The sequence below is a fragment of the Chlamydotis macqueenii genome, chromosome Z (genome assembly GCF_036417535.1).
Source record: "Chlamydotis macqueenii isolate bChlMac1 chromosome Z, bChlMac1.mat, whole genome shotgun sequence".
Lineage (NCBI taxonomy): Eukaryota > Metazoa > Chordata > Aves > Otidiformes > Otididae > Chlamydotis > Chlamydotis macqueenii.
Genome location: NC_141593.1, coordinates 1,361,716 through 1,389,075, shown reverse-complemented (window position 1 = coordinate 1,389,075; position 27,360 = coordinate 1,361,716). Strand labels below are relative to the sequence as shown.

Genomic DNA, 27,360 nt, shown 5'->3' with positions numbered 1-27,360 from the left:
AGTTGCACTATTAAAACACTAAAGTCAGAGAAGCAGTTTGTCCCCTACAGTTTCACCAGGCAGTTATTCAGAAGTATGTTCCTTCTTGGTACACTGAACTGTCTCATCCTTCATTGTATTGTCAACATCAATCTCCTTTGTTGAATTTCTGTGGATTTATGTACTTAGACATAAACCTGCAAAACGTAGCCAATCATAAATAAACCTCTTTGCAAAGGAAAACTCATGTCAAAATAGATAGGAAATAAAAAATAGGTCTTTTCATCCTGAAAAATATCCACATCATTGAAAGAAAACATTTATCAAGAACATTTTTTTTTTTTTAAAGGGATGTTATTATTGAGTTAGAATCCAAAAGCAGCGGATGCTGAACAAAACAAGGGATAATGAAGCTTTTTGGAAGAGTTCAATTCACTACGGAAAAAGCTCCAGTTAATGATCCACATGGAGGTCAATTTGGCTTTAGGAAGCCCCAGCCTACCCTTGCCCAGTTCAGCACAAGTGCTGCGCCAACATCCTGGGAAGCCAGCCCACGGCATCTTCTTAATTCCTGTTATTCAACATTTTTATTTATTTCCTTAATTTCTTTATTTCTTTCCTCTTACTAGCTAGAGCCTCTCAACAGCACCCATGTCCATTCCTATACATGTGTTAGCAACAACTCCAAGGCTTTTCAGCTGCTTCATTTTCCATGCATCGTTACTGTGAACAGTAAGGCTGCCCTCCCTAACATCTCATCCTAACTTTTGAGAGTTCAGTGATTTTTTCTCCCGTTGTTCTATAGCTCTCAAAAAAAAAAAAAGTAAAAAGGAAAAGTAACCTGTGCAAATATACAGCAAGGACCCGTAACTGTTACAAATGAAACTCCCGACTATGGCGCATATATATATATAAAAAAATATATAAATATATATATATAAAGAACATACAATGGTCTTCAGCATCTACAGAACATTTTTCGAAATATATTACAGACAGTTTAAACTACTTGTCATTGCAGGAAGATGGCAGTTCCAGACCAGACAGTCTGGAAGCCTTCAGGGAAGAAAAAGTGTTTGGAGTACTGAGTTGTCCCACCTTCTGTCTCCATCATGAGTGCTGGTCTCAGAAAGCACAAAAGCGCATGATCAAAATCACGACGGCTCACAGCAGGAAAAGGTTTGTCGGCACTACTGAAGGAGCTCAGTCTTTGACCGTCTTCTCATTTTTCACAAAAATATTTTTCATATTTAGCAAAAAGCGCGTCTCACCCGTGTTTCATAATCCAACTTTGACAGAGCTAAAATGTAGTCAACGTTTCTCTGTAGTCTGCCTGTCAGGGTTTTAAAATTTTGTTCTTTGGTTAAAAAAGATTTAGAAACATTAAATGGGCATGAGGATCCCTCATGCAAGAGAAGGCAGATTTTATTTTAGGTGACGCTCCAAAGTTACTGTTCATTACTTTTTCAGTAGTAAAAATGTCATTATTTCCCACATGCACCGTCATCCTAAATTACCTTTTTCACTACTGAACTTGTTGTTCTAAAGAAAGTTTATTTTATTGCCTTCAGACAAACACACTCAGGTCTTGGGATTGGTGGGAAAACTGATAGAGATTTCATTTAATGATTCATTTCTGCATACTTGCAGTTGTGCAATATTTTTCCATCTTCAAAACCAACATGATACGTATTTTTGTTAAGTCCCAGCCCCTCAAGCTGCACAGTAATTAAATTTACATTGTCTTCAATTTATTTGGAAATTAACCTCATTCCCACAGAGAAAGGAGGTTCTGCTTTTGCACTTTACCTCCCACTTGGTTTTGTACATCTTATTCCCTTCTGTAATTCTCTCTGCCTTTATCAATTCAAAAATCCACTCAAACGCCTAAATAAATGCCCTCCCCATAATGTACTTTTAAAAAGACAAAATTACGTGATGTTCCAGGTCATTCTGTGCTTTCCCCAAAGCAAAGCAAACACTTCCAAGAACAGACTTTGCATGATGATAAAGCAAACACCAACAGTTCTCTGTTCTATAGAAAATTAAGTACAACCCTCGTGGGACGGGTTGTTAATTGCCCTCCACCTTGGGTTGGAGTTGGAGCATGGGATCAAAAATAAATGTATTGCAGTGGGATATAAAGACAGGTATTCAGAAGAGACACAACATGGTTTTCTAGGCAAATACAAAAATATTGCAAATTTAAATTCATCCAGGTGACAACCCAAGGTGTGCAAAAAATGAGTTTTCACAACCTTGCTGGCGTAATCTGGATTCATTTGTGGCCAAAACTATTCTGGATGCTACAGCAATTTGCAAATGTGATCAACCATACACACAGTAATGGCTCTCAGAAGAAGAATCAAGATAATCAAATTGAGCCAAGTTGTGACAAACTGATGAAGCAGAGGCTTGATAAGTGGACAGGGAGGTGGAGAGAAAACTGGCTGAACAGATGCACTCGGAGAGCTGAGGTCAGCAGCACGAAGTCCAGCTGGAGGCCAATCATGGGTGGTGTACCCCCTCTGTGGATTCTGGGGCCAATGCTCTAACATCTTCATTAATGATCTGGCTGGAGGGGCAGAATGCATCCTTGGCAAATTAGCAAGTGATAAAAAAACTGGGAGGAGAGGTTGACACACAAGATGGTTGTGCTGCTATTCAGGAGGACCTGGCCAGACTGGAGAAACAGGCCAACCAAAACCTCAGGAAGCTCAACTAAGGGAAATACTAGACCCTGCACTTTGAGGGCCAACTAACAGGACCTAAGGGTCCTGGTGGACACCAAGTTGAACGTATGCCAGCAGTGAATTCTCATGGCAAAGAAAGCCAATGGCACCATGGCCTGCATTAGGCAGAGCGTTGCCAGCCCATTCAAGGAGGTGGTCCCTCCTCTCTGCTCAGCACTGGGGAACCCTTATCTGGAGTGCTGGGCTCCCCAGTGGTAGAGATAATGCACATACCAGAGCGTGTCCAGCAAAGAGTCACAAAGATGACAAAGTGACTGCAGTGTCTGACATGTAAAAAGAGGCTGAGAGACCTAGGATTAAGTAGTCTGGAGAAGGAAAGGCTCGAGGGGCTCTCAGTGTGTACAATTACCTGATGGGAGAGTTTAAAGAACACAAAATCAGACTTAGTGGTGTTCAGAAAAAAGACATGAGGAAATGGACACAAATTGAAATAAAGGAAATTGCATTTAAACATAAGAATAAAACCCAAGTTACTCAGATGGTTTATAGAGTCACTGTTCTTAGAGATATTAAAAATCACAGACCTGGGCAATGAGCTCCACAATCTCCAGAGCTCCCTTCCAATCTCAGCCATTTGGCAACTCCCTGAAATCTCCAAGTTTAGCTAATAGCTAAACATTTATCACAGCTGCCACAAAAAAAAAAACAAAACCAAAAACAAAACGCAAGGACAACTGCCTGCTGGAAACTAACACCCCGTCTATGCAGAAACTTTGTCAAAGCCACAATTGCACTATAAAGTCCTTTGGGAAACACAGGAAATATATTTTAGGGTAAAATCCTGCAGTAGCAAGAGGACGGCTTGGTGATTAACTAGAACAATGCAGCATCAGAAAGATCTGATTTTATTTATTTATTTTTAGGAGTTTTTATAATCACCAATTTTTAATTTCTGCTGGGTGAACAACAGATTGAAAGCAAGGACTTGCATTCTTCTTGCACTATGGAGAAAAGTGAACTATCTACGTTGAATTCCCTTAAAACTATTCTGCAAAACTGAGGAGCAACTACACCAGAGTGCACAGCAAAACTCTAATTTAAGAAAGCACAGCTCTTTGTAGGACTGTGCACTACCAAACACATGCCAAGAGCTTTAGTGATGTCTAACAGTCGGTGGGGTAGAGGTTCACCTTCATTATGGCAGAGGTTCCTCCAAGGCTCACTTCTCAGAGGAAGACCACTAAACTGGACTGCACTTCAATCTACGACAGCTTACAAAACAAAAGGTCTGAATTTTCACCAACTGGAAGTAAAAAAACCTATCCTGACACAAAACCCCACCTGATGGGTCACTTATTTTAAGGCACCTTATCTTATCCTACTAACAAAACTAGATTTTCTTCTTTCATAAAATGTTCTGATAACTACTAAGGAACACAGACGAGCTGTGATACTGCACACTATCCACCTAGAAGTATCCAAAGTAACCAAGTACGTGAGACAGCAACATTAAATGGAAACTTTAAAATATTCTTTCATTAGTGTACACGTATTGAACGAGTTTTCAGCTAGGCTGACGCCCCAGAAGACTTTTCCAGCATTTAGAAGAAAATCCAAACACTAATCACTGTCCTGGAGGTTACACTGGGGCTGCAGGATTAGTCATCTTTGGAAACCAGTTGTGGTGGTTCTTATTTTCCTCTCCCACTGCTTTTTCTGAACTGTGGCTGGTGCAGTGGGAGCATTCTCATCAATGTTTTCTCACAAATTCAGCTTAAAAACAGAAAAGAACAAAAACATTTAAGAATAGCTCAAAGCTCTCAACCCCTACATCCTGCCATAGAGTGGGGATCCAAAACCTCCTCACACAACTTAAATCAATCTTTTGGAGGATTAGAGTAAAAAGCTGACTAATTTTCCCTCCCTTTTTACTTTTTCCACCTCTGCATTTTTTGGTCAAATAGGCTGTGGTGAGGAATGGCAATATCAAAATGTGAGAAGAAATGACAATTCTTGTAGTTGGATGTTCTCATTGGAAGCTGGAAATGAAAAGAACAGAAGAAATAGTTCTTACAGTGTTACTAATCCTGCAAAATTGGAATGTTTTGGGTCATTTAGATCAGTATGAACAGATCTGGATGCCAGTGTCCAAGTCTTTAGCAGTTACATCTCCGTTAAGCAGGTCAGCAATGTTCCCTCTGTTTCCTCCAGCCATCTCCTTTCCTCCTTGTCCTGCTCGGGGGCTGCGCGGCCCCTGTGTCATCCTGGGGAGCCAGGCCAGGTCTGAGGGACTCAGCAATCTGGGGGCTCTGCCTTCATTGCAATGTGCTTACAGCACCGCACCGGCGGCAGTTGCCTCTTTGCTGGAGATTCACTAATTTAAATTGAATCGTCGGACAGCTGAGAGACTACGCAGAACTGCCCTGGAAGGAGAACCGTGAGGATGATGTTTCTAATCACTTGTTTTGTTAATCAAATATTAAAGATGATTTTTTTTTTTTAATATAACCCTTTTCCACACAGGCTAGTTGGAGCAGCAATTACTTAGGAAAATGAAAACTCTCAGGTATTTACACTAAGCAGTTCTACCCTGTGGCTCCTGTGCAGAACACCTCTGCAGCACACATGCCAACACCTGCTTTGAGACAGTCTGGGCTTCCTGAAAAAAAAATAAATCTGGATTCTACTATACAAGATTTATCCCTTGGACTCATCACTTTGAAACTAACACGCCATAAAGTAGCCAGTTCACGCAGACCAACTAGGTGTGCTTGCACAACCAGCCCCAAATGAGCAGGCTCCTCAGCCACGCACTGCACACACAATAGCCCACTAACCAAACCACATTCCAAGTGAGAGCCGCTTATGATGTTAAGAGTACATTGTGAGGTTCTCTTTTTTTTTTTTCCTTAACTGCACTATCGATTGTTGGGTTTATTGATTAAAAATCAGTGCTGAACTAAATTTTTCTGTGTTTTATGGAGCGGGATACTTTGCATCCAACCTTAAAAGGCAATGTCTTGTCTCCTACACTAACAACATAAATCTCCTTGCTTCTGTTCTTCAGTCCTTTGTCAAAATTTCATTCATCGCTACTGTTCAGCAGTGATTTGAATCCCTTAATCACCGCTATCTCTCTCTCTCTCCAAGACACACTGCAAAGATATTTGCTCCGCCATTCTGCCAAGGTACTCGTGAATAATTTGTTACCCAAGGTTTGCAAAGTTCTTTGAAATATTTCAGTACTTAAGGCACTACCCAGTTCCAGGTAGACACCCACATCTCCCTCTAAACATCCATGTGTAGGGATTAAACATTCAGTTCTCAATTCATTGCAAGATGTAGATACTCCTTACTGTTTAAAATAATTTTGAAAAGGATATATTTCAATGCCTAACTTCAGGCACGCTGGCTGGAACATCTTATCAATTGTGCTAATCCTAGCTGCAGGCAGTACTTTCCACCAGTCTCACCCAAACATAATGACTGCTGCAATCACAGCTACAGTCTGTTGATTTCCAACGAGAGCTCATGATGAAGAGGACTTCTGCATAAGCCAAAATGTAGCTTTGGTGAGAATCTGTGCCTTAATTTGACAAACTGGAAGATGTTTTGAATCAGTAACACATGCTTGTTATTTTCCAAGTGAATAATTGTTTATATTTAGACAACAATTATACATTTTACTAAGTTGCCTTCACTAGCCAGAAGTTCATGCAATGCTGTCTGGGAAACCAAAACAGGTAACAGCGGATGACCTTCTTGGACAAAACAACACCCACACTGCGCTCCATGCTGCCAGTGACAATGACTTAGTGAAGCTGCTGGAAAGATGACGCTCTGTGCCCAAGGAGGTGACACTCTGCACCCAAGGAGAGTCAGTAGATACCACAGAGGAGCTGAACCTCAGAAAGGCTTTTTGGTCTAAGCAGAAGATGGCCTTACATGAGCGTAAATCCTTTCTGCTCTCAGCTATGAATTATTAAACTACGTTCAGTCTGACACTGATTTTACTAGCATTCTCCTGAACTCTTCAGGCACGCTATAGAATATTTCTCTTTTTAGTCTCCAAACAATAGCTTATTTAGAATCACAGAATCATAGAATGGTTAGAATTGGAAGGGACCTTCAAAGGTTATCTAGTCCAACCCCCCTCAAGGAGGTATGAACACAAAACCCCGGGGAATCTGACCATACTGCTACAACGGAACATGTGAAAGTAATTTTGTTCCAATTTCATCTCATGGGAACATGGGCTTATAAGCATTCAATTAAAAATAATTCCGTCTGATCGAGATGTGTTTTAGTTTCACATGCTAATGTGGTAGAATGCGTCTAGATCGTGTCTGTGAAATTTTTACCAGGGTGGGAGGAATAATGACTATTATATAGAAAGAACATAGCTCTAGCAATTTTTCCCTTCCAATTTTTTTTTTTTTTTTTGTGCATGAGAATGAAGGGTTTTGGCAACCTGTGCTGTTTTGTACTATTTGGGTCAGATCACTCCGGGGATAGTACCTGGGAAAACAACATTTGTAACAGGAAAATTTTGAATTAAAATGCAATCTTTTAAAGAAATCTGTAAGACAAACAGAACAACAAAATCCTGCATGGCAATATGCCTGTAACTCTGATTTTTAATGCCACAAGAAGCCACTTTAATCAGCTTGTCTGACACAAGCCATCGGAATTCCCTCAGCTACTTCCTCCTTCAAGGCCAATAGCTGTGGCTGGACTTGGACGTATCTCTTAGGAAAAAATCCAATCTCATTTAAAAATTCCAATCTTGGGAAATCCAGAGCCCTTGTTAAACTATTCCAATGAATCATCCACCATGTGAAAAAAAAAAAAAAATGAACCAGTCTCAGTCAGTTTTGCTTCGATTTCCAGCTACTGGAGTGCATTATACTTCTGCATACTAAAGGGCCCCTTATTAAAGAATTTTATTTACCTTTAATCTCCCAGGTTATTTCAGAGGAAACTCTCAAAACTGCCCTAGAGTACCTCCAAGTCCTTTCAAAGTCAATGCTACCTGGACCTCTTATCCCAAAAGCATCACCCACATGCATGAAATTCTACTGGCTCTGTGAAAATACATCTTGCTTTTATCAGGCTTACACCGTCACTTTTTGATATCAGCAATCTCTTCCCTTCATTGATCACTGCTTCCCTAAAAACTGTTCTTAATACATTATTTTAAATACGGTAGGAGGTAATGAAGCAACACATGAGGGTTTCCCCTAGTCCTGCACCCGCACTTGACGAGCATCCAGTTGAACTGCATTTTGAAACCTACAAGCTAGGCAATTTTGCACCTGTAAAAAACCCACAGCATTGATTTCATATCTCACTGGTTTCTTGATCAATATGCCGTGTAGTACGAAGACAAGTAATTTGTAATAGAATTATTTATAAACACCTCCCCTCTGCCAAGTCACTCAATGTTGAGTGTAAAGTGGTCCCTCCATAATTAAAAAAATCCAACTCTTCAATACAATTATCAGCGGTTGACTAAAAATCACAATCAAAAAGCAATAAAACATTACATTATATTCAGTCAACAGACCTCCTCCACCACACCATCTCAGCAGCCAAAGAAAAAGACTCATCTCCCAACCTGTGATCCCAGATCGGGAACCGAGTCCACAAAAAACATCTTGTGTGGAAGCTCAGAGAATAGTTTCCATAAAAACTTACAGGCTGCTCTATAGAAATCTCAGCATATTGGTAAAAAAACCCAACAGTCTGCATCTGCAATGAAATACTAATGTAGCTTGATTATATCTTTTTCCCTTTGCCCACATTCACTTATTTTTATTTACTACTTAAGTGAGTTAATTAAATTTTGTCAGTTGTTCCATGGTTTACCTAGGACTGAAATTCAAAATGCACATACCATAACCACTGAAATCAATGATCATTACAGAAATCCACAGCATTGGGTTTGCACTGAAAATAAAAAATAATTAAAAAAAAATTAAATCTATTAGGAAAAAGACCATTTTTGAGTCTTTAGGGTAAAACACCGGTAATTGCAGTAGTTTGAATTTGTCAGTGTACAGGTGATCACATTAAAAGAAAAATATTGTTAATTGTTACAAAAATGCGCAATCTCCAACTTCTACATTAGAGGTAACCCCTGAACGGGTACCAATTCTGTTCTCATCGACCTTCTGGCTTGGCAGGGCACTGAGCAGAGCATAGAGAACATTGCTTGTGGAAGCAGAAAGGAAAGGAAAAGGACTGGCAGATTGTCAGTCAGATGCCAGTTTTGGTGGCAAGGTGCAGAATCTTACTGAAATATCCCGCAGAATCAGTATTGTCAAAGAAGAGTATCACGTTAGTTTACTCTTAAAAAGTACTTAAATATATTTTTAGACCTTCTCATTAGAAAAATATAATTTTTAAAAAATTCAAATAAGTTATCTACCATTCAAAAAAAAAGTTTTCTTTACTGATAATCAGCTGAAGCTATTTCTCACCTGTGACGGGTCCAGATCCCACCACTTTCATTATTCTACTTCTAATCCCATGACGTAAGTGGGTTTATTCATAAAACACGAAGAAAACAAGTTGTTGTTCAAAGCTCATAAAGACATAAAAAGCCTTTTCAATAAGGTCCAATTACTACATCAAAAATTATTTGCCTTCTCTCTGAAATTTTTATCAGGTTATTTACCAAAAAGCTTTTCAACAGCTCCTGTGACTGGGACCCCTTGTGAGGCAAGACTCACGCATAATTTTCCTGCAGAAGTAAGATTTTTATTACCTTCGGAAATTGTCTCATTCTCAACCAATATCATCCGCCTACACCAACTTAGAACAACATTTCTGTTTTCACGCACCACTTGGGATGGAAGCCTACCTGCGCTGACTTCACCCTGGGAGACTTGTTTGCACAGACAGTCGTGTTTACCCCGAGGTGTGCTACCAAACAGAGACCTTCCCACTGGAATGATCATTCAAGTCAAAATAATACTGCTCGTCTTATTGATTTCTGTGTTTATATATTGTCCCACCTACCCAATGTTTACAACAGAGCTGTTATTATTTCACAATAATGCTTTGATTTCAGAAATGTTCTCACCAAGAGCCCCTTCAGCCTTCTGAAAGCCGGCCCTTTTCTATTTTCCTCCTATTTCCAGTTAAAGCACTCAGTTAGTCAGAACTTCTGAAAATAATATCTATTACTTCTGATACTTGTTCTGTACGCTGTTTTAAATACAAAGTACCAAATATTGATCCTTACTTCACTGGGAGCTTAACCCACCAGATTTCAGAAGTTCTGACTAACTGAGTGCTTTAACTGGAAATAGGAGGAAAATAGAAAAGGGCCGGCTTTCAGAAGGCTGAAGGGGCTCTTGGTGAGAACATTCAGATCTCCCATTATCCAGCTAGCACTCACGCAAGGTTGACGCACTATTTTATTTGCACTAACTTAAGGTGAGCTTTCTATAATAACTCTTTAAAAACTGAATGTAAACAAATGCTCAAGATGATCTATAGAATCAGAGAAAAAGGACTTCATACCAGTCTAAACCCACTTTAAAGAATATTAACTGATATACTTCTCCGTATTGCGTTAATCCACGCAAAAACCATTCAAGGTTCAGGAATAAATCTATCTGCTTCATGTTGCTCCCCGTCTTGTATTCATAGACTAAAGCCAAAGAAAACACGTCACACTTGAAATCTTCCAGCTGTTTGCAAGGACGATACTCTGACATCTTTTCTGCATGTACTGAAGGACGGGTCAGTAACCCGTCCTTCAAAAGAACACAGGACTGTCTATGCATTCCTGGGATCAAGCCCTGATGGACGACCCAGCTCACACTCCAAGGAAAAATGGAGCTGGCAACTGGATAAGGAATACAAGTATGACTTCACCCTCACGTTGCAGCAATAGAAACATTTCTGGTAATCAGCAGGGTTTTTCAAAGCTAACCTCCAAGGCCCTGACCCTGCAAAGTCTGCACATTCTTAAATTAAAGGAATTGCATAATTCCATCAACTCCTATGGCATGGGAGGAGTATGGTTGCAAAGTGTATCCTCTACAGGCTTCAGATAATGGGCCAGAACACTTCTGAAAGTGAGAAATAAAATCTTATTAGATACGTTTCGCTGTTTAAACAAACCTATCACTAAATAATAAAATATATGCAAAATGGCTAAACTGTAAATTTGACTTATATTTCTTTTTTTTTTCCTCTGTGCAAAAAACTTAGTTCAAATGAATTCAAATAATTTCTCCTTTTGCTGTGCTGTCTCACAAACATGTTTACTCAATTTACAAGGCTCAGCAAAACCATATTTCCTGCTTTCACACAATGTCAAGCTAGCTATGAAAATAAAACTGTCCTTAATTTGTTCAGCATCTCAAAACAAATCATTGCTTGTCAGCTGCCTCTCACTAGTACACGCACTAAACCAGCTTCATTTTCAAAAACAATTTTCCTGAGATCAACTGCAACCCAAAGAGGTTTAAAACAAAAAGGGAACACACACGAGCATTAAAACATCAATACGATGAACATGCAATTCGAAAGGAAACCATAATGGTAAGAGTGGAAGAACATATTTCATATCACAAAGCACAGTTATGGCAATAATCAATAAATAGCACAGCCACAACAGAATTATTAGACAGCAGGAATGACAGATTACAATCCCAGGCTCACCATTCATGCTACACTAATGTATAGCATAATAAAATAGGGATTGTGTCTCCTCTGTTTTAAACTTTAGAAAGTAACACTGGCAATAAATGCCAGTTAAAGCTGCCTGGAGATTGGGTACTGCAGGCTTATTCCCCACAGGCTGGGGGAACAGATACCATTTTCCCTTCCCTCCTCCCCACTTTAACCAGCGGTAGCAGTTCAGTAAGAGTGGGACATGTGCCTATAGACCTGACAGGTCGCCACCCAGTATCTTACGCAAACCATGGTAGCTTGAAAATGTGAACAACGTTGATCAGCCACCAGCATAAACACATTTTCCCAAGTGTTTTAATGGAGAAAAGTGGTTATTAACCACTACTAATTAGGCAGTGCCATCATTCCAAAGCCTCCTTCATCTTTTCTCCTTTGTTTTACTTTTATTAATTCCCTCTCCCCACTTCCAAATTAAAGGTACAACTGTTCACATCCATATTTATGCTTGCACACAAAATGTAGCAAAATAGTCATAAAAACTGTGATTCTACAGGATGTCTAAAGAGAGGTAACATCATCTGGTGTATCAGAACAGTGTTAGAGACCAGTCTTTACTCAGGGCTGAGTCTTACATTCTTCACTAGGAGTCCTGTAAAGAGGCTTGGGATGGGAGGGTCGTGATTTATAAATCACTACAATTAACTATCCTCTGCCTTTAGTAATTTATGCACTCCACCTCTTCCCTAAGCAGGCTGTTCACAGGATAAAACACTGCACTATTTAACAGGTTGGATGCATGGATTCACACAAACTCCACTTTTTTTTTTTTGACACCTCCATTTATGCCACCGTATTTGATGCTATTTACAGACTTCTGCAGGCAGGTTTCCTGAGCACACAGTTTTCTAATCATATATTACCAGAACACAAACAGAGAAGTAGCCACTAAAAACTGCTACCTATATATTTTTCTATTTCAGATACTCTGCCCTCTTTCCATCTCAGAAAAGGACAGCCTGTAATGAAAACCTGAGATTTTACAACCTGCCAGGTTGATATATTCTAATATATCCCAAATGATGTCTAACTTGCATTTCACAAAGCAACACCAGTAAACTATTTCTCCAACCGTTTTAGTACAAGGACCAACTACATGAACTATTTACTCTACAAACTTCACAAGCTTGTTGTAGGAAAATGTGTACGGTACTTATTTCCATAAAGCCACCTGAAGGATGTAATATCCATGGACTAGGACTTAATCCCCCAAGGATGATTTCGTCAATTTAATGTTGTAGCACTGTAATTGTACAGAATTTTGACAATTCAATTGAAACACGCCGGAATAATTAAGCCATTTCTTTCGTGTTTTTGGGATATAATTCGTGTATGTAAAGCATTCCATCTTAAACAAGATTTTTGTGTGGACTTCCCTCATTATTGTTCATTTTTAAACAAAGTCTTTGAAATCCTAGGGTTTGGCCTACTTTAATACTGCACTCCTGTTCCAAATTAGTCTGGAGAATGCCGCTGGGACAGCTAGATTTTCTCCTGTTGAGATCCTCCAGTGTAACTCTTCATCATTATGTATTACTATAAAATTCCTTTTGTACAAAAAGAGCTTATTTCAGCTTGCATGCCGTATTTTCTTCCCTTGACAATCAAGCTGGTTTTACTTATGTTTACTGTGTGGTCTATTGCTATTGTATGCCTGCTTAGCTGGGAAGCTGCATTTCCACCCTGGATCCTTTCCATGTTCTGATCATTTCTGTCATGCAATTTTTTCCCCTTGTTCTCCCAAAGCCTCTAGCATCTTGCTAATATATTTAATTATCCACAGCATCAACAGTGAAATAGTAAAACTTAAATTTTCACTTGGAGTAAACATCTTAGAGAAAACATTTGGGTACTGCAAGTAGAATTTCTTTTTAAATTCCCCGCTATTTTACACTTTCTGTAGAACATCTATAATTCTGCATCACAAACAAGGATTTAATGTCGTCATTTTGGGCTGACAGATTCTCGTAATTCTTATTCTGTATAATCAAAACTAATCAAGCATATCAAAAAAGGTAGCTCTTTCTTAATTTATCATTAAATGCTATGACAATTTACTGAACTTGAAGGAAAAGTTCTATTGTTCCCATTCTTGACAAGCAGTTTATATAGAAAAAGTTTTGGAAATAACAAGCATCAGGGAAGTATTAGAGACATTAAGACAATTTCTGTCTCTGCAGTAATTCCAAACAAACTACATAACTGTATGGAAGCTTTGTGAATCACAGCTTACATTCTTATGTCATAGCTTTGGAAAAGGATTAAAATACTTTTATTCTAACATAAAAAGCATTTAAAACTTCCAAAGGCCACACATTAATTTCAGAAGTTGTATTCCAAATTTAAAAAAGCTCCAAACCAAATCATTATTAGACTCCCATTTCTACCATACATTTTAGGACACACATCAAGGATGCCACAAAGACACAAACCACCCCCTTAGAAATTAATGTTATTCATCAGTTCACCGAAAACATGCACAGATCAGTCACAGAGCATGCAGCATGCAGTAAACAGAGAGCAGAGGTTAATAACCTGGAAGCATAGGATCTGAGAATGTGAGAACAAGTTAAAGACAAGAGTTCCTCTCCATTGTCACTGAGGGTCGAGAAGCAATGCTGCAGCGTAGAGCAGTGAGAGTGGGGGAAATACAGTTTGTCCAAGACATATACATATCTCCGCAAGTGGCGGCAGGTATAACTGAAAGACAAGGGTAAAGGGAGAAAAAACAGAAAAAAAGAGGTATTTTCCTTTAAGAAAGCTAAGTCATGGTTTAACGTCCTTGGCTTTTGTGCCAAGAGTCAATGGAAGACGCCAAGTAAGCAAGGGAGCAGTTTGACATAAAACAACAGTTTCAGAAGGCACATGGGTCTGTTGGCCTGTGCCCATATGCTGATTCTATCACTACCACAACGGCAACTCGTCAAGTCTCAGGTGTTACAGACGCAAGAATTTGGGGGGCTTTTTTTTCCCTCCTCCCCTCCTGTTTTTTTTTGTTGCTATCATGTTAATAAAAAGTTTTTGCCCCCCTCTCAATTTGCCTTGAAAATACAAATGCTGAGTCTGAACCTGGTTTACAAAGTTCACCATTAAAAAAAAACCCCTGAGAGTACTCACAACATTTAACTATTTTCATAGAAATGGACATGTCACTTTAAGGGAAAAAAAATTCACACAGAATTACTGATCAGCGTGAAATGCTCTCACGGCCTGTGATTCCAGTGGTAGAGTGTTCCTGTGGTTAATTCCAGTTCCTCAGACATGGTGCTTTATCATAACTGAGTTACACATTTAAGACCTGGTCAGCTTTTTCATTAAAAATTACAATCACTTCCATGAAATAACCATAAAGTAATCAATAAAATATTCAGTTATTCATACTAACCAACTCTGAATGCCCTTGGTAAGAGATATATCCCCTACTCCTATTCACTGGATATCGTCCCACTCCTAATGGAAGGGAGAATTAACTCAATAGAGTAGTTCACCTGCAACAAACTCCATCACTGGTAAACTACGAAGCACATACACCATGTAACCTCAAACGTCTATTACTATAGGTTTTGCATGGAAACTACTTCATTGCATCACATTGTACAATACGCAGGTGTGATGCCCGGCGTGGGGAATTCTGCCCAGGGTATAGAGTGTGGCAAGTCTGCCAGAAAGAACCTTAAGCAGCCTGTGAGATAAGACAGCTCTTCGTAAGCATCAAGATACTTCTACCAGACAGTTTGGTACCCCTACTGCAGCCCGAATCAACAAACACCTGAACTCTGGGCTGCAATCTCTTTCTCAAATAATAAAAAAAAAACAACCAAAAAACAACAAACAAACTATAGTTTCATAGCGTCATAGGTTGAAGCTTGGCCAATGGGTTATCTGCCCCAACTGTCTGCATTTCACAGGCTAGTATCTAGCCTCTATTATTATACTATATTATATTATATCTGTAATTCCCTTATTGGACACATGTGGATAAAACATTCTTTCAGGAGACCAAATTATTCAAGTACCTTGGGCAAAGGATAGAGCAGAACCGAGTGCCACCAAGAGCTGACCCCTGGTGCAACCACTGGGGCTGTGAGTCTAAGACTTTATCAAAACCAGTATCTCCACCTGCTTTAGTTTAAACAGCATTCACTGCTGGGTTGAAGTCAGTCACCCACCTTTGCTCTGGAAGCTGAGGAACACACAATCCCTTTTGACACTTCCTCAGGAGAGGAAGCAGCTGCAAGTAGGCAATTTCTTAACCCATCATGCCTTTTTTTTTTAATCACAGCATATTTTGAGCAGCACAGTCTATTCTCTTCACTCCCCAGGCTGGGGATGGAGAAGATAAAGAACGGTATTCACAGGATCCCATATCGAGGGCAACCCTCAACACACAAATCTGCCCTTCCAGCTACCCACACATGCCACAGAATGTTGTCCAAAACCAGATTAAAGAGCATATTTTAGAATCACAGAATCATAGAATGGTTAGAGTTGGAAGGGACCTTCAAAGGTCATCTAGTCCAGCCCCCCCCGCAAGGAGCAGGGACATCCCTGACTAGGTCAGGTTGCTCAGAGCCTCAGCCTTTAGAATGATGCTGTTTAGAATATTTAAATAGTCATGAAATGTTCAAGGAAACATTCCAGGCCAGGTTGGACGGGACTTTGAGCAACCTGAGCTGGTTGAGGATGTCCCTGTTCCTTGCAGGGGGGTTGGACTAGATGACCTTTGAAGGTCCCTTCCCCCCCAACCATTCTGTGATTGCATGAGTCCACTATTCCCATTTAGTATATTTTACTTTGAACGATTCCCACATGTCCTGTCACTGGATGCTGGGGAGAAGAGCTCAGCACCTCCCTTTCCACTTCTCCTCCTCGTGAAGCTGTAGAGAGCAGTGAGGTCACCCCTCAGCCTCCTTTTCTCCAAACCAGACAAAGCCAAAGTCCTCAGCTGCTCCTCATAGGACATGCCTTCCAGCCCTGTCCCCAGCTTTGCTGCCCTCTTCTGGATGCATTCAAGGACCTTCATACCCTCAAGTTCTGGAGCCCAGCACAGCACACAGTACTTGAGGTGAGGCCACACCAGCACTAATTACAGCGGGATAATCACCTCTTTTGACCGGCTGGTTATGCTGTGTTTAATGCACTCCAGGACGTGGTTTGCCTTCTCGGCTCCCAGGGCATGAATGCACGCCATGGCTTCCTGCAGCTTTACTGAGTGTCCCTGGTGGTCTGGAAGCCTCCTGAGGACCTTGCACGAAACATGTAGATAACCAACAAACAAATGAGATTTTGCTGAAGATTCTTCCAAATCTTCCATTTCTCATGTTTGTCTAAAGAAAATTCAGTGTCCTAAATGGTCACTGCAATTGTTTTGGTACAGGGGATGACATCACTCCAATTTTAAACTGGAACTCCACGTAATTCAAGAGGAGTACATGAGACTACAGTCACGGACTAAACACTTGGCAAAAATAAGAGCTAAAAAATAAGAAGTGCTGAAATTCATGATATGCTCACATCAATTTTTCATCCAAAATTTTAAGGACAGACTTGAACAAGCAAAACACGCAGAGTCACTTACAATATTTATTTAAACTAGAAAGTTGGTATTTTCTCTATTAAAGTCAACTGCAACTGTAAAGTAAATACATCAATGACAAAAACATAAACAGCACCAGGCCAACATCTTTTTTAACAACGCAAAAAGGAAGCCAATTGGGCAGGGTATAGAAAAGAGATGTAAAACCGGTATATAACTCCTCTATAAATACAGTGTACTCTGAAATAAGATTCAAAACAAAAATTCCCAGTGCTAATGTTTAAGTAATACTAATTCCTAATCTTTCTCTTGGTGCATGCCAGATTTTACAAAGGCTATAAATCTTTAATGTTATTGAGAAAAAGTAAGGTCTTGAAGACATACACGCCACATGTATTAACTCAGAGAAACTAGATTAATCTGCAGCAATGAAAAAAAAAAAGCCAATTCTGCTAAGCCTGATTAAATATTTAGGTCATATTGTTTCTGTGGCAGAATTTGAAAAATGCACGGCAAATAACATCTTTCGCTGAGTTTGAATCACTATACTTTCAAAAGAGAGTTATGCTACAACACGACTCTATGGGAAAGCCAATATCTAAGCCTTTTTATATAAAAACAAACAAACAAAAAAAAACAATGAAAAGTATAAGCTAATTAAACTAGCACACGCTAGCATCCCAAACTATCTATAGAGATGTGGGGAGAATGTCGTGACATGCTATGAAGATTGTACTGTGGTTCACATTAGATAACTTGCATTCTAGGAAGTCCTACTAGTCATTGCTCTGACGTTCCCAACAACAAAACACAATGAAAATACATTCTATACTCAAATATCACATAGATGATAAACTAGATCATCCAGTCTATGATAATGGTTTATTTATTCTCTGCCTAAAATATCACCTATTGTTATTTCATACAGTATAAACAAGAGAAACGCAAACCACCAAAAGCCTACCTGCCATCCTGCCAACAGCAAAATACATCGTAGACATCATAAAATACTAGAGTTTTGGACAAAAGTTTTTGTTTCTGTTTAGTACTCTGCTGTTGATGACATGATGAACCACGGTACTGAGGAAGCACAGAAGAAAGAATACTATGTAAGTATTTGGGGTTTAGTACTAAGGCTGTTAGGAAAAGACTGACACGCATACATCATTTGAAAGCTGGTTTGAGTTCTTTGGGGTGGGTTTCTGCCATCATATGTTAGAACAGTTAAGCTGCTTAAGACACAGTAAAAGTTGGTACTGGGGATGCAGGAGAAGACATTGGCCTTCACCATACCAGAACACCTAAAACAATTCATACTTTTTCAGTCAGTTTCAATATTTTTTAATTATTATTCTTATCTTAGAGTTGTAATTAAGGTTGAAAGGGAGACTAGGAGGTCTCTAACCCAACCTCCTGCTGAAAGCACGGTTAACGTTGAATCCACACCAGACCAGGGTTTTGTCCAGTTGGGTCTTGAAAGCCTCCAGGGACAGAGACTCCACAACTTCTCTGGGCTGCTATGCCATTGTTTCCTTGATCACGAAAAATTGTCTTCTTCCATCAGGCTGGAATTTCTGACTTCAGTTTATGACCACTCCCACTCATCTTCCTGTCACACACTTCTACGAGGAGCCTGCCTCCAGCTTTGCGGTAACCTCCTCCTATGTGTGGGAAAGCTGCTACCAGGCCCTATAACCGAAACTCCTGCCACAGCCTTGTCCTGACGCCTTCTCTTCTCCAGGATAAACAACCCCAGTTCCCTCAGCCCCTTCTCCTCCACCAAGTCCTCCAGCTCCCAACCATTGCCCCAACCATCGTAGCAGCCCTCCACTGAACGTGCTCCAGTTTACCACCACCTTTCTTACATCTGGGGACCCAAATCCTGGATGCAGTTCTCCAGATGTGATCTGACAGACAGTGGTCCTGCAACGGCATGAGTCAGCTCTCAAAGCACACCCGGATATGTTTCACCAGGTCCCATGGACATGTGTGTGTCAGTTCTCAAATAACTCCTGATTTGATCCTGTTTCAACTCCTTGATCCCTGCCTAACTTCCTAATTTAAGTAACTGAGTGACTTCTCTTAGCTTTCTAAAAATACTTCATTCTTGCAGGCCTACTTTTCAGATACACTAAATTTCTGTCTTAAAGCACAGAGTGATGACAGTATTTTAAATTACATCATTGCAAAACAGCAGTTTGGAGGGGAGGGGTCATTATAGAGTTAAAAATGCCATAACAACACAGAACAGAGAAGCATGAGAATTATTTAAATACTTAAGCAGCAATTATTTGTGATAATGTGTCACAGACGTAAGTTTCCATGCCCTGAAGAAGCAGCACTCTGTCACAGTACTGGCCAAATGTACACAAGAAGCTTACGAGAGGAGTATTATCTTTATGCACAGAAGTATTTTAGTAAAGGAGGGCAAGGAAATTAAACCCAAATAAGTTCTGGAGATGTCTGATAGGCTGAAAAATCAAATGATAAATACACAGGATTCTTCCACAGAAAGGTCAAACTACCTCTGTACGGATGAAGTTGTACCAAAAAGAACAAAAGGATTTGTATATTAGAAGCAGACACAAGGAGCTGATGACCGTAAGAACAAAAAAGAAATGAAAGAGCTGGGAGGAAGTGTCTAGTCGGTACGGATGTTTCAGAGAAAGAGTGAAGGCTTTAATCACCCAGATACACTGGTTACTTGCAAGGGACATATCCCTGGCAGCTTAAGGGATGCTACTGGGGGAATGTTACTTTTGAAATCTCCTGTGCTTTTATCCTTTGGCTAGACAGTTGTGATAATTCACAGGCTCTGCACAGGATTACAGAAGATGCCTATGACACTTGCATTAACGCAGACATTTGCATCTCAGTCTGCGTGAATCTGAAAATCCTCCATCAATGGCTGCAGCAGCATGAGAGGAAGCACGGTGACGAGTCAGCAGCACTTGTCTGAGCCCTCGCCCTGTTCCGCAGCAGGATTCGTCCCATGTGAGCCCACGTAAATAGTGGTATTTGGAGAAAGACTTACTTGTGGACCCAAGAGCACAATTAACAAGTTACAGAAGCATGTCTCTACACAACTTCACAGCAAATTTATTTATTCATTGCAGAACTAAGTGCATTTACTTCACCTAAAAGCCTGTTCTTTCCTAAACTTGCTGAAGGCCATTAGCATTAAAAAGGTTGAGTCATTCAACAGTTATAAAGACCTGATGCACATTAAAGTTGTTAAATCCTGATTCTTTCTTCTGTACCTACACTTTCATCCTCCGTTTAAAAGTGTAAGATGTTTCAAAGTGCAATATTCTCTTTGTGAGCCATGCAAACTATGGTTACAGTATATGGTGGTGGGAAATAGCATGGCTTGAGTACTTAAGAGACTCAGAAATGTCATAAATGGTTATCTTGTATTCCTAAAATCAGAAAGCCTGTTTGAAAATCCTCACTTAAGTGTGGGATCTGAATGAACTCATGTGGTGGAAAGGAAGGTTTTCAGGAGCAATTTGGAGAGCACTGACACAGTTAGTTTGGTGTTATCAGTGACTGCTCTGCTTCCCCCCTTGCAGTCACTCATACCTCTCCTGGCTTCACATACCTGGAGAGAGAAATTAGCTCCATGAACTGCAAAGCTGGAAAAACATTAAACAAATACAATAAGACCAGTTAAACTGAAATAAGCAGCACTCTGACAAGAGAGAGAGAAAAAAAAGATTTATCATCAATGCTATATTTTTGTTTCGTACTAATGCTTACTTACAGTCATAATACTATTTTAGTCTGTCAGATAAATCCTCGTTAAGTCCATTACTCATTCATTTCTTTAGATCATAGTGCACAGTTTTTTCCAAAGAGAAAACTTCTAAAAAGGAAAGAGTACATACTGTATCTGAATAAAGCATTTAATGAGCCAAATACTCTGCAACTGAAGATAGAAGACAGGTTCAAGCAAGTCACTACCTTGAGTCACTTCTATTTCTGTATATGTATATATATATTTCTGAGTATAGGAACACTGTCCTATAAATACGTTCCACCCAAAACAAACCAAGAAGACAAGACTGCAGTTCCTACAATTCTACTAGAATAGAAAATAATAGTTTCTAAAAGACTATTAGAATTCTCTTGGTTTTTTTAAATCTCAAAAGATCTTATGTAGGACAATTTATTGCTATAAATCAGACTTCTAAAAATGCAAGATTCACATCTTCAGTGTATTGCACATTAGACACCCAAATCCCGAAGAATACAGTGGGATACAACCCAGTAAACATTTTAGTGGCCTTAACCTTTTTTTCCACACCAGCTAAAATAAATCAAAATTGCATTAGCAGGACTGGAATAATTCTCATTTTTTGCTTCCTTTCACAATGAAACATGCGGAAAACTTAAGTGATACAACTGAGAAAATCAGTTTGCTCTCCAAATTCATCTGTAAAACAACACTATCACAAAAATAATTATTTCTGTACAGGTTTCATCAAATATTTCTTCCCCTCCATCACTACAGATGTGCAAGTTCAACAGTTTTAAAAGCTGTAAGGTTCCACCAAAAAAGAAAAGTTTAATTCCCCAAGTTGAAGACTATTATCAAACTGTACTGTTTCCAAAAAAGCTTATGTGGCACAGTAACTATGAATTCAAGATGGGACAACGGGACCTGCTACCCCCAAACTACAGCTCTCTGTTGCACGCAAGTATCTGTGCGATACTCTGGACTCCCTGAAACAGGTATCAAGACTCTGTGCTAATCTGCATCATGTTCACTTAATCACACATTCTGCCAAGTGATGACCTGGAGCTTGTTAAGACACTGAAGTCCCGTACGATTCCCTGGATGGCAGGAGACTAAGGAGCTGTAGCAAGCAATTCCTCATGGAAAATGACAGGGTTATCACACTGGCTATGTCTTAAATGTTAGTAGAGACACAAAAAGTGGTCAAGGGAAGAACAAACCATCTTCTCCAAAGTTGAGCTTTTAGAGTGGTAGATACTCAGATACTAAAAACCTTTTAAAGCCAGGTAACGGCATTTTTAAGGAATCCTGTGCCATGATACGCAGAGCAGAGGATAACATAATTCAACCACTGCTTCGTGTGAGAAGATCCTGAGACAGAAAGAAGCAAGTTTGTCCGAGACCCCTCCATGGTTCACGCTGATCCAACCTATCTTAAAATAAAGCTGTGAGTTTGTCCATCTAGGAAATTTCCATAACTTGTGAGCTCGCGGGTCCTGGGCTCCAAACACTTCTAATGGCACACAGGGCACTCAACTGCTCACACCAGATGGGGGACGGGGGTATTAGTGTCCCATCAGGTGCCCACTCAGAAGCCCCAGCAGGTTCAACCAGGCTTAAACCAAGTACAAGGATATTTCCATGTTGGAAACAGCTGATATCAGCCTAAAACCTCACCTCCATATGTTACACACAGGCAAAAACAGGCGAGCCCACACAGAGCACTCCTCTTTCTGTTGATACAGCTAAAGTAGCATTTTAATACGTTTGACCATAGCTACACTAATGCATAGTTACAAAGGATGCTTCATTCCTTTTAAAAATTAACTTAATTACATTGACTTCAGTAAGTCATACCAGCAAGAGGACATTTGCTACTAATATTCTCTTCTCCCTTATCTGAACAATTGTTGTCTCCCCTTTTGTCACAGCCTTTCCTACTAATTGCAATGACACCTCCCAATTTTGGAATGGCTGATCAGCTTATAAGCTTCCCCACAGCTAATCTAGGTCAACAAGCTACTAACAAGGCTGGCATATGTTTCTTTTATTTAATGCTATCGAGATCTTTCAAATTGCTTCTGTCTTCCAACAAAAGCCAACTCCATAGATTCGGGAGCTTCTATATGCGTAAGATGTAACAGTGACAGCGCAGAGGATGAAGAGCGTGAAAGAGCAAGGCAAAGCTACCCAAGGTTGCCCAGGTGACACAAAAATCTCTCCAGATATCCTGCTGTGCACACAATTTCTACTCCTGAGAGTTCAAAGACTAAAACCGAAGTTCAAACTCAGTGGCTTGGAGATGTTTGATCTTCCATTCCCACAATGTCCTCTTTCAAACATGGCCTGAACCAAATATTGTTAAGGTCCTTTTCTGAGAAATCATTATTTTTCACTCTACTTGGAACATCTAATAAAAATGAGATTATCACTTCTGTAACATACTGTACTGCATGGGGGCTAAAAAAACAAACCAAAACAAAACTCATTATAAAGCAGTTTCTCAGAAATAGAATATATGATTTTATACCCAGGTTAGATAACAAGTGTTTTATCCTCTACACTAAAATGCTACAAAACTATTTCAAAGTTAAGAAGCATTAAAAGTAAAATGTTTTTGAGGTTTCTAATTCTTGTTTTTGAGCCAATGTCAACCAGTCAATCCTGTGGCCTTCCATACCGAAGATAATTTATTGCTAAAATCTAAGCATACGGTAAACAGCACCAAAGCGAAGGTCAGAAGAAAAAAGAAATCAACACAAATATTTTAAAGTAATGAATTCATCAACGTACTATATGGCAATGAAAGCTTGCTGGGATGAACAAGTAATTTGCTGCTGCTTTAAAGCAAACACAGTAAATTAAACAAGCTGGTTGAGTTGCAGACCAGCCATCTAAAGTTGAATCCACAGAAAGATGCTTTTTCCTTGTTAGTTTCAGTGACATGATGTCTGACTGAAAACATCAGGGACAGGAATTACCGAAAGTCATTCTTTGTATCAACAGGTCCCCCCAGCGTACCAAACTACAGTCCAGGGCTGCTGGGCATCCTGCACACTCACGGTCTGCACCACGAGCACTGCCAATGAAACCCAACATAAGCCTGATGTTAAAAAAACTCCCTTGTTCAGAGAACTTAGAAAACAGTCAATACTGTTGCAATAGCTTTCATTAAGGTTTTTTTTCCTCCAGCACAATGACAATCCATGTGACGCAAAAGATGAGAAAAAAATTACCTACCATTCTTGAACAGCTCAGACCAGAGATATTTACATTTCACTATCAGAAACAAGGGATTTGTGACTATGCCCCTCCCAATATCTGCAGAGTTTACCTATCACTATATATTTTTAAGTTAAACTCTTCATTTTCCTCAAATCCTTTTTTGTTTTCTTTCAGTTATTAAAAAAAAAGAAGAGGCAAGCTGATGCTCAGAAAATTCAGTATTTAACAGCTCTGGCCACAGGACATCAATTCCAAGACCCCCTTTCAGAGCTTGATCTTTTATTATTGTGTAATTTGACTTGTGAAGTCTCTTCATGTACACTGGTGTAAGAGCAGAAGCAGCCTCTTTTCTCCAGGGCTTGCTACTATGAACACTCCTGTGTTACGATTAAAAGAGCAGTAAACTGAGAGTTAATTTAATGGTCCAATTAAGATTTGAACACAGAATATAAAAGCCTTGTCTACTAATCGTTCTTACGGTGGCATTAAAAAGCTGCTACCGAAGGCCAGGCTCCCAGCGCACACAGGATGATGCAAACCTGCGTGTTTCAAAGCATCCTCGGAGCCACGCAGCTCTAGGCAACAGAAATCCCTTGTTACACCACCACCAAGAGAGGAGTAATAAAGGAAGCAGGAACTAGAGATCATACTATGTGTTAATAAAGGCACAGGCTGGCTATTACGTTATAACTGCCACTGACATCTCGCTTGTATTACATTGCTCTTTGACTAGCAAAAAACGGAAAGCTGCCATTTCTGAAATTAGACTTTTCCAGAATAATGTTTCATAGGGTCAAAGGCTTCCACCTTCAAAATTCAGAACAATTTTAGGAAATCTATCTGAAAAGTGGCTTTAATTTAACACCACCCATTCCTCTGTTGTAAGAAAGAAGCCAGAAAAATTAGTTTAATACAAGTATTGCACACCCTATTCTCTTAATGTCTTTTTCCCAATTTATAAATCTCAAAGTTTGAAATGCCTACTAAGCTAAAATTTTACCCTTTAAAAATCAGATTCCTGGATGAGAAGCAACTCTTCTGTTCCTGTATTCAAGTTTTCAAATGAGAATTAAATTAGAAACCAAACAGCTTTGAAGCATGCATGCAGCAACTCGGCCTTTTTTTTTTTTCTCCCAGTTTTTCTTCTTAAGAAGTGTCTTTGATTTGGGTAACTCAATTTCACTAGTTTTCTGCACCAACTATCCCATTGCTATTCGCCAGCAAAAGAGGAAGCTATACGTCAAAGAGCTTCCCGAAAGCACTGTGGACATCAAAGAAAAAAAAAGGCAGGAAAACCAGAATGCTCACAGAGTGTAAAGCCATGTGGGAGAGAAATTTGTTTACCTTCCTATGTGAGCAGACTAACAAGTTTCGAGCCAGTAATTACATCTCATTCTTGCCACTGGTAAAAAATTTCTTAAAGCAATTGTTGAATTGTAATTTCACCACATTCACACACTATCAATTTCAGAGTTTTCAGTTCAATGTGGCCCCCATTGAAACATGCTGATCAAAGCTACTTGCAGCTGCTAAGTAATTATAAACAAATACATTGCAGGAACAATACCGTGTTTCTACAGAAACTCACATATTCTAACTTAGAGATGATTTGTTAATCCAGCATACTCTTAAACTGAGCTTTAAAAGTGCATTTTAAAGCAACATTAAGTACTTTTACTCTTGAAGGATTGTCAAATATTTTCACTCAAGACAATCCTGCCAGACTATAAGGGGAAACAGTATTAGAAAAACTAGATTACTAACATAGGAAACTATAAAACAAATGGTTTCGCTGAGGAGGTGAAACTTCTGAAACACAGCAGCATGTATCAGAATAGACAGGAATTTTTCTTGATAGCTTACAAAACATAATTGACTCTACAAAACGATGGAGACAAAGAAGAGCGCAAAGTGAAAGAAGGGTTTCAGACTCCTCTCTGACAAGGGAAGGCAGACTTGAGGAACCACAGCAATGCAGTCATCCTTTACAAACAAGGATATTTAAGGAAGCTCTATTTAAACTCTATTTAAAAAAAAGGAAAAACCCAGCATTGAGCTACTCCAGTGGCCAGCATCATCCTCCAGGATATCCTACAGCACTCATCACATCAGCTTCAAGGTGGGCTGACCAGTGAGAAGTAGGGTTACCATCTCTGCTTCTTCCAGACAGCAACAGAACCAGTACAGCCGGCCGTACGTCTCCTCGTTTGCTTTTGCAACACGTATAGCAGGGCTACGATGGCACTCAGGTACAATACACTGCATCCTACAGCGTGCGCAAGTTAAAGTCTCTGTTCCGTATCCCTTTTAAACACACCTTTTTTCCTAATTCCACCTGACTCCTGAGCATCAGAAGGATGATGGAAACATCTTTCTTTGTATCATTGCCTGAACCCCACTGAACTGCCTATGATAACCAAAGAAATCAACAGAATATGACATTGATGCAACTATGTGCCATCTTTTGATACATAAGTCATCTAATAGGGAGAAGTGCAATCGACAAAGTGTTCTTTGCAGCTCACACAGCCCTGCATGTGAATAGCTGTGGTGACAGTGTAGAAAAAAGGAAAACTGGATAATGTTTATAGCCCCACAAAGTCACTTAATGTTAAACGTGCATTTCTAATTACTGAGGTGTATGGCAACCTCTAGTGGTACATGCCTGCTTACAAAACAGCAATCCCAACAGACGAAGCTAGAGGAAAAGCATCAAGTAATCAGTCGTCTTCTTGTCACTAATTTTATTAGAACGACATGGGGATGAGATGTCAGAACACAGCCGTTCACAGAAAGGCTCTCCTCTTCACTTCCAAGCGTCACACATATCTAGAGCAGGCTGTCTAGCTGTAGAAAAGCTGAATATCATGAAAGTTGTTTACAAATAGGTTAAAGGAATTAACGCCAACTGACTTCCAGTTTTAAGTGACAAATCGAACACCTGCACCAATATGCCACTTAGGTATGTGGCTTTACTTTTCAGTAATTGTACTTGTGAAACAGAAGCCAAGCAAAGGAAAAACCTACCCTCACTGTAGGCATGTAACACTCCACCTCCACTATACAGCCACCTCTGGTAGTCATTTGTGACAATAATGACATCAACACACTTTTTTTTTTTAAGTAATAGTCTACTAATATAACTTAAAGATACTACAAATGTCAGCACTCCACAAATATGAGAGAGATAGGGTAGCACACTATCACCTTCAGCACTATGCTGATAAAATAGGTCTGTGTATTTAAAACCAAATCAGAGGTAACAGCCGATAGAGAAGGGAAGGATCTCAAAGTCAGGGGAATTTACAACAGAGGACATCCAACATTAAATGAACACTGCCCTGGATCTTAGTATAAAATACCTATCACATCTACTTTCACTTCCAGTAGCTGCTTGTGATAATTTATACAAATCTGCCCATTTTCATGTTTGCTGGAACATGACACATATTACCAACATTATGAAGTTGTATTATATT

General features: G+C 39.6%; 1 protein-coding gene across 5 annotated transcripts in view; it reads right to left on the bottom strand.

The window, feature by feature from the left end:
* The window catches only part of DYM (dymeclin), a 211,006-nt gene that overhangs the window by 74,721 nt on the left and 108,925 nt on the right, over positions 1–27,360 (bottom strand). For 3 of the 5 annotated variants that reach the window (XM_086770006.1, XM_086770005.1, XM_086770007.1), the window contains one exon: positions 13,917–14,081. The exons of the other annotated variants lie outside the window; for them this stretch is intronic. In XM_086770006.1, the coding sequence (XP_086626132.1) occupies positions 13,917–14,081 (165 nt within the window). The remainder of the gene's footprint in view (positions 1–13,916; positions 14,082–27,360) is intronic. 5 annotated transcript variants of the gene reach the window in all.